At 36.4% G+C, this 12,810-nt stretch overlaps 2 protein-coding genes and 1 non-coding gene across 4 annotated transcripts; 2 read left to right on the top strand and 1 right to left on the bottom strand.

The window, feature by feature from the left end:
* The first annotated feature begins 308 nt into the window (after nucleotides 1-308).
* Nucleotides 309-8,469, top strand: LOC107859862 (histidine kinase 1). Of its 2 annotated transcripts, none has more exons than XM_016705001.2 (13): nucleotides 309-1,020; nucleotides 1,646-1,888; nucleotides 1,997-2,788; nucleotides 2,880-3,127; nucleotides 3,987-4,146; nucleotides 4,421-4,547; nucleotides 4,670-4,759; nucleotides 4,908-5,090; nucleotides 5,213-5,282; nucleotides 5,441-5,483; nucleotides 5,753-5,893; nucleotides 6,733-7,803; nucleotides 7,903-8,469. In XM_016705001.2, exons 1-13 carry the CDS (start codon nucleotides 757-759, stop codon nucleotides 8,116-8,118), a joined length of 3,648 nt encoding a protein of 1,215 aa, XP_016560487.1. In that variant the 5' UTR covers nucleotides 309-756; the 3' UTR covers nucleotides 8,119-8,469. The 2 variants fall into 2 exon arrangements, with proteins under 2 accessions (XP_016560487.1, XP_016560486.1); XM_016705000.2 differs by having other exon boundaries at nucleotides 567-1,020; nucleotides 1,994-2,788.
* Nucleotides 8,470-8,624: 155 nt separating this feature from the next.
* Nucleotides 8,625-8,698, bottom strand: TRNAI-AAU. Its single transcript has one exon. It is a non-coding gene; the product is annotated as a tRNA-Ile (tRNA).
* A 3-nt stretch (nucleotides 8,699-8,701) lies between these two features.
* LOC107859860 lies at nucleotides 8,702-12,810 on the top strand. The gene is made up of 4 exons (XM_016704999.2): nucleotides 8,702-8,848; nucleotides 10,448-10,561; nucleotides 11,593-11,713; nucleotides 12,495-12,810. The coding sequence occupies exons 1-4, from the start codon at nucleotides 8,831-8,833 to the stop codon at nucleotides 12,758-12,760; spliced, it is 519 nt and encodes a 172-aa protein (XP_016560485.2). The 5' UTR covers nucleotides 8,702-8,830; the 3' UTR covers nucleotides 12,761-12,810.

Genomic DNA, 12,810 nt, shown 5'->3' with positions numbered 1-12,810 from the left:
CTTAACCATGATTAAATGATTTGTGTTTTCACTCAACTTTTAAATTACTACAGTTATATTATTTAGTTAAGAGTAAAAGTAAAAATCAAGTGTGAATAATTAACTATTTGTGGTGTGAGAATCTTAGTCGCTTAGTTGGTTAGTTACCTGAACTTCCACCTTGTTGTAAAGGGTTCGATTCCCCACATTGTAATTCCCTCTCCCCTTCCCCTACCCCCAATTTTTTTTTTTTAAAAAAAAAAAACTATTTGTGCTGTGGTGGGCAAAAGTACTCCATTGTATCACTTTATTTGTCACATTTTTTATTTACAAGTATCTTGAAAAAAAATTAAGTAAAGAATAATTTAACTATATTATCTGTATTTATTACTTCATCATTTAATACCTCTTTCTTTCGCACTATATAGTATTTACATATTTATGATTAAAAATACTTATGCATTGATTTTCTAAAATGTAAGTATTATGAACCATCTATTTTCATCAATGAACTATGAAAGAAGGTTACGATAGAATAGGAAGGAATTTGGTTTATGTGTATGAGAGGAACTCCAACTATTCAGTGTCACGCTGACATTGGGTCATTTGCACCCTGTATTTTTTGTATATAATAATAACACTGACTGGTCCTTCTTTAAGTCTTTGTCAGTTATACTACCTGTCTGTCTATGGCCTTCCAAAATTCCTCTTCAACTTGTAACTGCCAAGTACTAGTCTTATGATTATTCTTTTTTTACAGCTTAACAAAGAATATTAATGGCACATAATATAGCAGCTTATGCAACTGCTACTACGCCTACTACTCTAAGCATTGAATCTCCATCACCTCCAGTGAAGGAATCATTGTCTGAGAGGCTTCTAAGTAGGATGCTTGGATTTACTGATTTTTCAAAAAGAAACCAATCTCTTTCGCCGAGAAATTTACATAAGGATGTTGAAGTTGATGAAGAACTTCCCTTTGATACTAGTATTTGTCAGTCATCCTATCGAGGTGTTTTCGTTGTTCGCCTTGCTATCATGGTAAGTCAATTTCCACTGCAGGCTGTTTGTTGTAAGGCAAGCAACAACTGAGATGAACTTTATTGGTTTCTTTCTTTTGGGGGGTAAATATCAATGATTACTAGTTAGTGTACCAATCAGCTGAACTACTAGTGCTAGCAGCCTATTCTTATCTTCTTGCTAGTTTACTGGAAGCATATCAAAGTAAATGAATCTTGATTTTTGTTTCACCGTCCAATTTCTATCTCAGATAGAAAAAAATGAATCTTGATGCTGTACAAGTGTTGCTGGATCACTACAAGAAAATCTCTATTTTCCCATTGAAATTTCCCACTGTAAAATGTTTGGTGGCTATTTTCACTGATATTTTGATTGAATCAGTGAGAAAAGAAAAAAATAGTGGTGTTTTCACACGGAACAATTAGCGAGTGAGAGTCTATTTCCCACCATGGGTTTTTTTTCCGGTGAGCTGGTTTGGTGGGAAATGGGTAGGAAAAATCATGTTTGTAACACAAATTTCCCATTGATTTGCGATGGGAAAAGCCTATGTTTCTAGTGGTGGATGCCATTATATTAAGTTAAATGATGTGGAGATTTATTCAGATTGTTGATTCGGCTTTTTTCCTTTATGATTGGTTGTATGCAGGTGATGCTAGCTATTTTGATTGGAATGCTAACTTTATTAACATGGCATTTTACCAGAGTTTACACAACAAAGTCACTTAACACACTCGCATTTGGTCTTCGTCATGAACTTCTTCAGAGACCAATATTACGGATGTGGAACATTTTGAATTCTACTGTTGAAATAACCACTGCTCAGGTTAAGCTGTGTGAGTATGTAATCAGAAAGTACAGCAACCCTGTCGATCAAGCTCAACAAGTTGAGGTTGTTTCTTTCTCCTCTTTCTCAACTTATTTGGTACTATTCTTACCTTTGATACAGTGGCAAGCTTCTCATTATCTTTTAACAACTTTAATGTTTGCCCCTCAGCAGCTGTACGAATCCATGAAGGATGTAACATGGGCACTGTTTGCAAGTCGGAAAGCTCTTAATTCTTTAACCATCAACTATAAAAATGGTTTTGTTCAGGCTTTCCACAGAGATCACAGGAGTAACAATACATTCTACATATACTCTGATCTTGCCAATTATTCTATAAGTAGTACATATGATGTAAATTTGTTATCGTCTCGTCAAGGATGGAATGATCAAATTATACACAACAACATCTCAGCAATTTGGTACCGAGAACCTTTAGATCCATCAACTGGGGAAAGGAATGGAAAGCGAAGCATAATTCCACCGGATGAGTTGATCAACATTGCTGGTATATCACAAGTACCAGATGGTGCTGCTTCATGGCATGTGGCTGTGAGCAAGTATACAGACTCACCGTTGCTTTCAGCAGCACTGCCAGTTTGGGATCCATCGAACAAAACCATAGTTGCTGTTGTGGGAGTTACTACAGCTCTTTATAGTGTAGGTCAATTGATGAAAGAAATTGTTGAATTCCACAGTGGTCACATTTACTTGACCTCCCAAGAAGGATGGTTGCTTGCTACTTCCACAAATAGCCCTCTCTTGATGAATACTACGAAAGGACCAAAGCTAATGATGGCTATTGATTCTGAAGACCCAGTTATACGAGATGGAGCTGAGTGCTTACAGAAGGAATATGGAAACAGGTTTCCCCCAAGTCAAGAAGTGCACATAGAGAATGCTAAACTTGGGAACCAGCTCTATTATATTGACTCATTTTTCCTGCAGTTAAGGAGACTTCCAATGGTAAATTGTTAGCTTACCACAGTTCAGTATTATGGTTGATTAAGCGTGTTTTCCTAATTCATCCGTGCTTACTGATCTGCAAACTTTGCAGGTAGGAGTTATCATCATTCCAAGGAAATATATAATGGGAAAGGTAGATGAGAGGGCTATCAAGACTCTGGTAATACTGATCTCAGCATCAATATGCATCCTAATCATAGGATGTGTCTGCATCTTCGTACTAACAGATGGAGTGTCAAAGGAAATGAAACTAAGAGCGGAGCTGATAAGCCAGTTAGATGCAAGAAGAAAAGCGGAGGCATCAAGCAATTACAAAAGCCAATTTCTAGCGAACATGAGGTAAATATTCACCAGTCCTCTATTATTAGCTTAATACAATTGTACCTGCATTTGGGATGTTAGTGCATTAAAAATGAGTTAAATTCTAGCAGTTCTTCCAAGAGAAATATTTGCGTAGTTTTATGTTTACACAGCTCATATTAGCAAGTAAAAGACCCTTTATGAAAATAAATTATCTGAAATAAAGCTCTCAGATGTTTCACCAGTGTCAATCCTGTCTCTGGTCTAGTTTCTGCTGGCCATATGGCTAGTTACATCAAACCAAAACTTTTTTTGCTTTTAATGATCCTCAGAATCTAGTAACTGTGTTGTTCAGTGGTGGTGACGAAGAGGTTATACTGTAAAGGAGAGAAAGAAACCTCTTCAGTCTTAGTCACTTTTTGTCGCCATAAGACTAGATCGATCAATTTCAGTAAGTCACTGACTTCGACAACTAAAGGATTCTCCAGGATAGAAACACAGATCCTTTCATTGGCTTTACATTGCTAAATGCAAATTTAATTAGATTGGAATAGGTATAATAATGTACCTGAAATCTTACGTGACAAATTAATGTTCAACATGTGCACCAAGAAATATTAACCAACTGGTACTCGCTTCAGGTTGAGCAGAAGTTGCATTAACATTTTTACTTGCTCAATGAAACACACTATTTTGAGCTTTTAGCTTTTTGTTTGTATTTCCTATTTTTGGACTGTTTTCTACTTTTAACTTTGATATAGACGATAAGTAGCTAACTTCCGCTCTTCTTCTCTAGATCTTGCCTCAGCGAAAGATTCATTGTCAATTTAAATTTTTAGTTTCTCAAATGTTCAAGCTGTACATTTCTACAGTTACTTCATGCTTTGTTTTTTCACAGTCATGAATTACGAACACCTATGGCTGCAGTTATTGGCTTGCTGGACATTCTTATAAGTGATGGTTATCTTACAAATGAACAGTATGCAACTATTACTCAGATTCGTAAATGCTCCACCGCCTTGCTTCGGCTTCTGAACAACATTTTGGATCTCAGCAAGGTAAGATGCAAAAGTAAACTAAGCTGTCAAAACACTTGTGAATATTGATATAGTAGAGCATGCTAACAACTCTTTTGATGATACTATTGGAAAGAGTGTACTCTTTGTTTGACTGAAGTCAGACTACTGTTCCTTGAAGAAATTATAGTAGTAATTAAGATTTTAATGGACTATTTTGGGTGACGTTGCAGCTGGTTTAAGCTCATTCCTCAAAAGAGCTGTTTTAATTAGACCTAAGAAGAATTGTATTCATTGTCTTGTACTTTTTTATCAGGTAGAATCTGGAAAACTGGTGTTGGAAGAAACAGAATTTGACTTGGCTCGAGAACTTGAAGGACTTGTTGATATGTTTTCTGTCCAGTGCATTAATCATAATGTTGAGACAGTTCTAGATCTCTCTGGTACATCCGCTGTTCTCCTTACAACTATAGAAAGTGACAAAGAATTATTATTAAGAGTTGAATTTGAGACTCTTCATATTGTTTTCTGAATGCATATTATTTTGTCATATTTCTATCTGCAGATGATATGCCAAAATTAGTTAAAGGAGACTCTGCCAGAGTTGTTCAAATTTTCGCAAATCTAATTAGCAATTCTCTCAAGTTTACAACCTGTAAGTGCAACTTTTAATAGATACATTTTCACGTCCTTCGACTTGTCCTCATAAACTCTGAAAAAAATGAAGAGATTGGGGTCTTGATAAGAAAATTTCTGGCAATACAAGTGCATTTGGTGATTTTACAATTTGGAGTACCTTACAGCGGGCTACATCATTCTTCGGGGATGGTGTGGGAGTGCGCGTGGAGGGAATTTTTCACTTAATCAGAAAGACTCTTGGTCTGCTCCTAAAGTGAAGTTGAAGCGACAAGAAAGCCAGGGGAAAAAATTCTCCAAGAAAGATAACAAAATGATCCTGTGGTTTGAAGTTGAGGATTCTGGTTGTGGTAAGATCACAACTCCCTAAATAACCATAAAGTTCACCAGTTAACTTATCTTTCCCACTTTCTGCTACTGCATGTTAACTCTCATTCTCTCTATATCTGGATTTCGCTTTTTGTTGCTCCAGGAATTGATCCAAGTAAATGGGAATCTGTATTTGAAAGTTTCGAGCAAGCTGATCCTTCGACGACTCGCTTGTAAGAAGTTTTCACATCATTGTCATATATGGTAAACTTTGTTAGTTAAATAACAGGATACATGCATGAATGAATGAATGAATTTACTTCCTGCACACCTTAAAGCTAGTTAGTACCTGAAAAAAGAAATCTCATTGTTTGACTATGCTCATACTTAGGCATGGTGGGACAGGCCTTGGACTATGCATCGTACGTACCCTGGTGAGTTCAAATATCTTTTTTTTTTCATGTTTCAAAAGAATAAATTTCAAGAATTGAGATTTTGAATTCGCAAGAAAAACATTTCAGTGTGGATGTGGCTTGAAAAAAGAATTCCACATTCCACATTCCACATCCCTTACAAGATGAACAATGGCGTGAACAACTCTCCAAGCAAAGTTCCACGTTGTCCATCATTTTTGAAAATTCCCCTTGGAAAATAAAAGTGAAGTTTGGCAGTTTCTAATGATTATAGGATGATATACATACAGGTTAACAAAATGGGTGGAGACATTAAAGTTGTAAAGAAAAATGGACCAGGGACGGTGATGCAACTATACCTTCAACTAAACTGTCCTGCAGAAGTCGCTGGGCACCAATGCCAGTTTAGTTTTGAGGAACATAAAATAAGGGTAAGTAGAACTTCATGGACTAAATGTATTCATGAGTTCATGGATTCATTTGAATGCTAGAACGTTACAGGTTTTCAGACTGCTGCTATTCTTGGACATGACTTGAGAATAAAAGCATGATGGATTACTCAATCAGCTAACTCAAGCCCTAAGTAGTTGGGTCAGCTATATGAATAATGTATATTTGTTCCACTTTATTTGAGCCAATTCAGTCTACACTAGATAATTTTTATTTTGAGTAAATTAGGGGTTTTCTAATTTCACCATGCGTCACAGTTACCCCTAAACTGATAAACCACACCAATAAGACTCCTAGAGAAGATGGAAAATTGAAGTTGACAACAACTAATTCAGTAATTCTTAATTCCACTAGTTAGTATTGCCCATATGGATTCCTTACTTCCATTAGGTATATTCTTAGCTAAGTTCATTGATTGCGAAAGAATGTAGGTACTCTAGGTAACTAGATTTACCTCCCCATTAACACCTTAATCCTTATAGTGCTGCACCTTGATGCATTTGCATGAATATTAGAATATGACCAGCCCATCTTAGCTAAGTTCACTCGTTTTATCATCTGTGAGTTAGTATCATTCTCTGTGGATTCAGTCATCCTTTCTCAATCACCCATCGAAGTACTTTTCTTAGCACTTCATCATATGATATCCCCACTTGATTATCTTATCATGATTCCATCCTCAACTAGACCTTACGATCCCCGGCCTCATTAAAAATATCTAATTACTTTGAACTTGTGAAACACCCTCATGTACCTTGAATTAAAATGATTATAGTTTTGAAAGTTTGAGCAATTCGTTCACGATGGAACTTGAATGCAGGTGCTGCTTGCACTCAATGGCAGAATGGGTAGAGAAATAATGTCCCAGTGGTTAGAGAGAAATGGGGTGCATACTTGCGGAGCATCTGACTGGAATGGGCTCACTCAAATTCTTCAGGGAATTTCTATATCCAAAAGCCATTTGCAAGACACGCCTTGTGAATGTTTAGAACCTGAAGATTTGAGGATTCAAGATCCTAGCGCCTCATCACCTTTTGTCATAGTGGTTGACATTGGCATCCTTGACTTGAGCACAAGTATATGGAAGGAGCAGCTAAATTTTCTTGATAAATACCATGGCAAAGCCAAGTTTGCATGGATTCTTTACCATGATACATCAAGTACCGTTAAGATGGAACTCCGGAGAAGGAGACACCTACTTATGGTCAATAGACCACTATATAAGGGGAAAATGATTCAGATTTTGGAAGCTATTATAAAAGAGAAAACTCCTGAGCTGCAGTCTTTTGACAATGCAACAGTAGAAGGAGATTTGCATGAATGTCTTGAAATTGATCCTAACCACTCTGATATCGCCTGCTCAGATGATTCTGACAAGTCAGATAATGGAAATGATAAATGTGCAAGTGCATTCCTTTCTGAAAAAAAGAGGGACGAAAATTTTGTCAAAGCCTCTCTCTCACATTATGGGACTTTAAATAACTACTTCATTGACTTCAATAGCGTAGATCTAGAAGAAAATGCTTCTGACAGGAACCACTTGGGGCAGACGAGGGACGGAGAACATAATAATTTAACAAGCACCTCCACCAAAGAGGTCACTAATTCCTCCTCAGACAAGGTAGCAGGACAGAAATCTCTAGCAGGTCTATGTATACTGCTTGCTGAGGATACTCCGGTGCTGCAAAGAGTCGCTACAATAATGCTGGAAAAATTGGGAGCTAAAGTGGTTGTTGTAGGAGATGGACTGCAGGCCGTGGATGCACTGAAACCCGAGTCTAATTCAGATGAATGTACAAATGAATCTCCTCAGGAAGACGATAATTCAATTACCTCCCAAGCTGAAGGCTCTTATCCCCTTCCTTATGACTTGATCCTCATGGATTGTCAAGTAAGTGTAGCATGAATTTACGGTTATAAGAAATTGCTGTGTTTGACTCTTTAACTGTCACCACATGATCATTTTGAAAATATAATTGCTTGTTAACAGATGCCAAAGATGGATGGTTATGAAGCAACAAAGGCAATAAGAAGATCGGAAATGGGGACAGGAACACACATTCCTATTGTTGCACTGACAGCTCATGCAATGTCATCAGATGAAGCAAAATGCTTACAGGTTGGTATGGATGCTTATTTAACCAAGCCCATAGACAGCAAGTTGATGGTTTCCACCATTCTCTCCCTGACTAAAAGAAAAGCTTAACCATCATATCTCTCGATACTGAAAACAACAACGGAAGAAAGAAATAAAATGCAGGAGGCTCAGAAAACTCATGAGCTCAAGCAGAGTTTTGATTAGCAAAAGTTTTGCAATCTGTACAGGAAATTTCTGCACGTCGAATGCTGATTTCGTATCTGTTTTGTAGTTTATGCAAAAGTTTTAATAAGCATACGCTGGCTGTTTTTTCACCCACTTTTTATGGTTAGCTTAAGCAGATTTTTGATTAGCAAAAGTATGGCAATCTGTACAGGAAATGTTTGTACACCACATGGAACACAAACTTTGTATTTGTTACAGTTATTGAGAAGTTTGTAATAAGCATCTTTACTATTACGCTGTTTTTTTTTTTTTTTAAGTTAATCTGTTCCAACTTTAATTTTGTGTCTCGTTTCTGCTACTGCTGTGTCGTGCGATAATTAACTTTACTTCTAATTTCTGAACACTTTACGATCAGGATGATATTAGAAAACCAAAAAGAAAATAAACTTTGGCCCATGCAGGTCTCGAACCTGCGACCTTCGCGTTATTAGCACGACGCTCTAACCAACTGAGCTAATGGGCCATTGTTGTTTCTGTTGTCAATTTTTCTATATCATCAATAATTCTACAATCCATTGTTTTATTACAAGCAAAATTGAGGTCTCTTGATTGAGGGGCAGAAGCAAGAGGGCGGAGAAACCCATATTTCCCAGGCATGAAGGACGATTACGAGGTACAGCTTTCTGCTTTATGCCATTTCCATTTCCTGTTGAGTCTGATATTCTTTTGCTTTGTAACTCTAGGGGTATTCCTTTTTGAGTTTTTTGTTGCGACTTTAGACCTTCTGCTTTTGGCTTTCACGGATGCAGTTGAACAATTCTAAACAAAAAAATGTGGAAGAAGTGATAAAGTGGGTACCTTTGACCAATTAGAACCAGTATTACCAGACACAAAGTAGATTTAAGAATGGAAGAAAGAGAATTGAACCTTTGCCCTTAGTAGTATTTGAGTCTAGAATGAATATAAAAATTGGGCAGAAAACAAATATATCAAAACTTAGTTAATCATTTCAAATGGTGAAATTCAGAATATTGTTTAGTGATGTCTCAATTGGTCAAATCTGTAGACTGTAATCAATCTATTCTTTGAGTAATTAAGGAGCTTCTTCTTCCATCTCTTTCTTGGAATTTTTTTTCCTAATATTTGTTTAATTACGGTGGTGTCACGGTCAGCTTGGCACACCTCAACTATTCCACCGGATACCTGTTACCTCTCACAAACACAGTTTTGGGTAATTCTGCCTATCAAGGCTTAGACGAATGTGAAGAATCAAATGGTGTTTTTAAGCAAGTAGTGAGTATTGATTTCTAGTCTCTAGTTTTGCATTATCTGTCAGCAATCGGGAAGGCTTAAGAGGTGGCAATTCTACCCTTAATCTTTCTTTCAGGAATAAAAAGATAAGGAGGTCTTCCTCGGATTGAAACTTTGACCAAGTTTGGTGAAATTCTAGCTAAAGAACGATGAAAGGAACCGGTAATCAAAGTGAAAAATGATAATCAAATGAAATAATTTTATATAGGAAATTCCGATTGTTAATAATGTTGAAGGGGAGCCTTGGAGTAACGAGTAAAGTTGTTTTCATGTGATCAGGAGGTCACGGGTTCAAGCCTCGGAAACAACCCCTTGAAGAAATGTAAGGTGAGGCTGCGTACAATAGACCCTTGTGATCGGACCCTTCCTCGACCCTGTGCGTAGTGAAAGCTTAGTGCACCGGGCTGCCCTTCTTAGAAATCCTCACTAAATGAGAGAGTTTTCATCTCTCCGGGGATTGATGGAAGAGTTTAACTGCGAAATATAGAGATATAGGCATATATTTTTCTTTTCCGAAATAGTCTCTTGTTCTTAGTTTTTGGTGTACCATGAAGTTCTTGTCAGTACAGAAGGTTGTGTGACATTCAAAGAGAACCATATTACTGTGTAGGTTCTCTGCTTGTACACGGGAGTTTTTCACATTAATTAAATTATTTACAGTATCGGAAAAAAAAGCCCTGGAATTGGTTTGATGATTATCGTTCTCTTAAGCATTTGTAGTCATTGATATTTCTTATACATGTATTTCCTTAAGAATGAAAACAAGCATGGTTAGAAACATGTACACATATATAAGATATTATGCTGACCTCAATGAACTGTAAATGTTCTCCTTATTTTAGGATTGACCTCCGAATGCTGGAACGTTAATGTTTGATTACCATCCAATGTGCATGAGACACCTTTGCAGTTTTTATTTCTATATTCTGTTATTAGCTTTAACTCTCATATACAATTCCAGGTTGAAGAAAAGAAGCAAGCCGCTGCAGATGTGTTGTTCCAATATTCAAATTTTGTTATGGCCTGTATTGGTAATCAAGTTCGGCCTTGTGACTTGAGACTGCATTTGATGAAGGTAAGGTGCATGAATGATTTTTCTTGCTGCATTAGTGTCACATGGGAACATTCTCATGAGTTTGTGTGATAACCACTCAAGTTTGAGGATCTCAGCCATGTTATCTTACTCTTCCCTTTCCTACTTGTATTCTTCTGTAAGTTGCCATCTTTTTCTTAATGGAGACTGTTGCATGAAATCTAACAACAAAAAAGACCTCTGTATGAAGCCCTGTGCTAAAGTTTCACTCCAACTTATAATGAAACTGAATAAAACCTTAAAAATAAAGGTCATTGTTCTTTCCAATAAGATTTTCGTTGTGATCCAAGCTTTTGTAAGAACTGCTTGATCGGTCTAATAAGTGGTGCATCCTAAATATGTTCCTTTATCTAGGGTTTGTAGCTCATGATGCAACTTCATTCTCTATTTTGATACTTTATGTCGCAATTAAATTTTAAACTGTCCTTAATGAAATAAAAAGATGGGGGTCTGACTAACTGGAAGCAGCTATTGCTACTGATACATATTAAACTAAACACAGCTCGGGTCAAGGGCCACCTGTATTGCATTGTGTCTGTAACAATTGAATTGAAGCATTTACCTTTTTCTTCTTAAACCCCCTAAATGAGATATAACTTCAGAGGAAATGATTATGACGGTCTCATATGCTGGGAATGCTTCATCAGAGCGCACATACCTGCCTTTAAGATTAAAATAGTGCAGTCACTGCATTATGAAGGAAAGAGATCATTCTGCACCTGATATTTCTGTCTGAAAGAATAATAGCAATAATATTTATCCAAGGCCTGCATTTCCAGTGGCAACTAGTGATTTGGCTAGAGTTGTTGATTTGCTCAGATTTTGAAACATTAATGGTATAATTGCTTGCTATTGAATATTGAGTGGGGAATCAGTCATCTCAATTCTTATGGTGGTTGGTAATGTTGTGCAAAAGAAATGGAGCAAACAATTCAAAATGACATTCTCTCTCCTGATCATGGAATTGTGTAAATTTAGCCTAAAGAAGTGTTAGTCCTTTAAATTTTTTTCAGGAAGTTTCAGGATTGCCCAGTTCTTTGAAGCGTGAAACTCGTCCAGCATCTTCTCCTGATGTTATGGGAGAATCCTCGAGCTCAGGCACCTCAAGACTGGATAAAGCAGACAGTTTTCGAGGTCCTTAGATTTAGAAACTGCATTCATTGCTCTCTGTATCATCCATTGATGTACTCTCTGAGGCATGTAGGAGGATCTTGCTCTATCGGTGTCTGCATTTAAGTTGTGTCTGTTGCACCTGTGTTTATTATGACAGTTATTTCTTGCACTATTCCATCATGCTATGAGAACATCTTGATCACTAGTCCAACTTTCGATTGCAAACTTAGCAGGGAAAATATTCTGTGTCTTTTCAAACAAAAAGGGAAAATGAATGAGTATAGTTTAGCTCATTAGAGGGAAACTTTAGTGAAATAAGTATATTACTAACTAGTAACAACAACATACATACCCATTGGTATATTTCCACCAAGTGGGGTCTGGGGAGGGTAAGTAGGGTAAATGTATACAGTCCATACACCTTAGATGTGAGATAGAGATATTGTTTCTGATAGACTAATGAAAAAAATATTAATACATGTGTCCCAATTTATGACACTATCTTCTTTTTAGTTCGGCTCAAAAGGATGTCATATTTTATAAGTATAAATAACATAAATATGAACTCTTTTGAAAGTAATTATACTTTTTCCCATTTTTTTAATTACTTTACTCTCTTTCCTAGTTAATATACATAACATAGCCGATATATACATAGCATTCTGTATATATGTTGGGATTTTTGTAATATGTTTAGGGAGTTAGATTTTTTGTAATATTGAAAATATAAGTTGTGTATTTGTGTAATTTTCAGATTTTATAATTAAAAATAATTTAACTTTTAAATTTTTCCTTTTACAAGATGAAATAATTTATAGTCACACAAAGAAGAAAAAAAGGCGGCGTGGTGCACTGAAGCTTTCGCTATGCGTAGGGTCCGGGGAAGGGTCCTACCACAAGGATATATTGTACGCAGCCTTACCTTGCAATTCTGCCAAAGATTGTTTCCAAGGCTTGAACCCGGGCAACTTTACTAGTTACTCTTTTCTTTTCTTTTCCTTTTTTTTTTTAGTCATACAAAGAGAAATTGTATTTAAATGGCACTTGTATTTAAATGGCACACATTAGTTATTACATAACTTCATAACGAAAAATCTACTAATTTTTTTTTTTTTTAA

Source organism: Capsicum annuum, chromosome 2 (genome assembly GCF_002878395.1).
Source record: "Capsicum annuum cultivar UCD-10X-F1 chromosome 2, UCD10Xv1.1, whole genome shotgun sequence".
NCBI lineage: Eukaryota > Viridiplantae > Streptophyta > Magnoliopsida > Solanales > Solanaceae > Capsicum > Capsicum annuum.
This window is presented reverse-complemented; position numbering and strand designations above follow the sequence as displayed.

Excerpts from the sequence above, each read along its gene's own strand:
- LOC107859862 (XM_016705000.2), top strand. The coding sequence starts at position 757 with ATGGCACATAATATAGCAGCTTATGCAACTGCTACTACGCCTACTACT. Across the intron at positions 5,894-6,732 it reads TTGAGGAACATAAAATAAGG|GTGCTGCTTGCACTCAATGG; the intron begins GTAAGTAGAACT and ends ACTTGAATGCAG. Across the intron at positions 7,804-7,902 it reads TGATCCTCATGGATTGTCAA|ATGCCAAAGATGGATGGTTA; the intron begins GTAAGTGTAGCA and ends GCTTGTTAACAG.
- LOC107859860 (XM_016704999.2), top strand. Across the intron at positions 10,562-11,592 it reads TGAGACTGCATTTGATGAAG|GAAGTTTCAGGATTGCCCAG; the intron begins GTAAGGTGCATG and ends AATTTTTTTCAG. Across the intron at positions 11,714-12,494 it reads TAAAGCAGACAGTTTTCGAG|ATGAAATAATTTATAGTCAC; the intron begins GTCCTTAGATTT and ends TCCTTTTACAAG.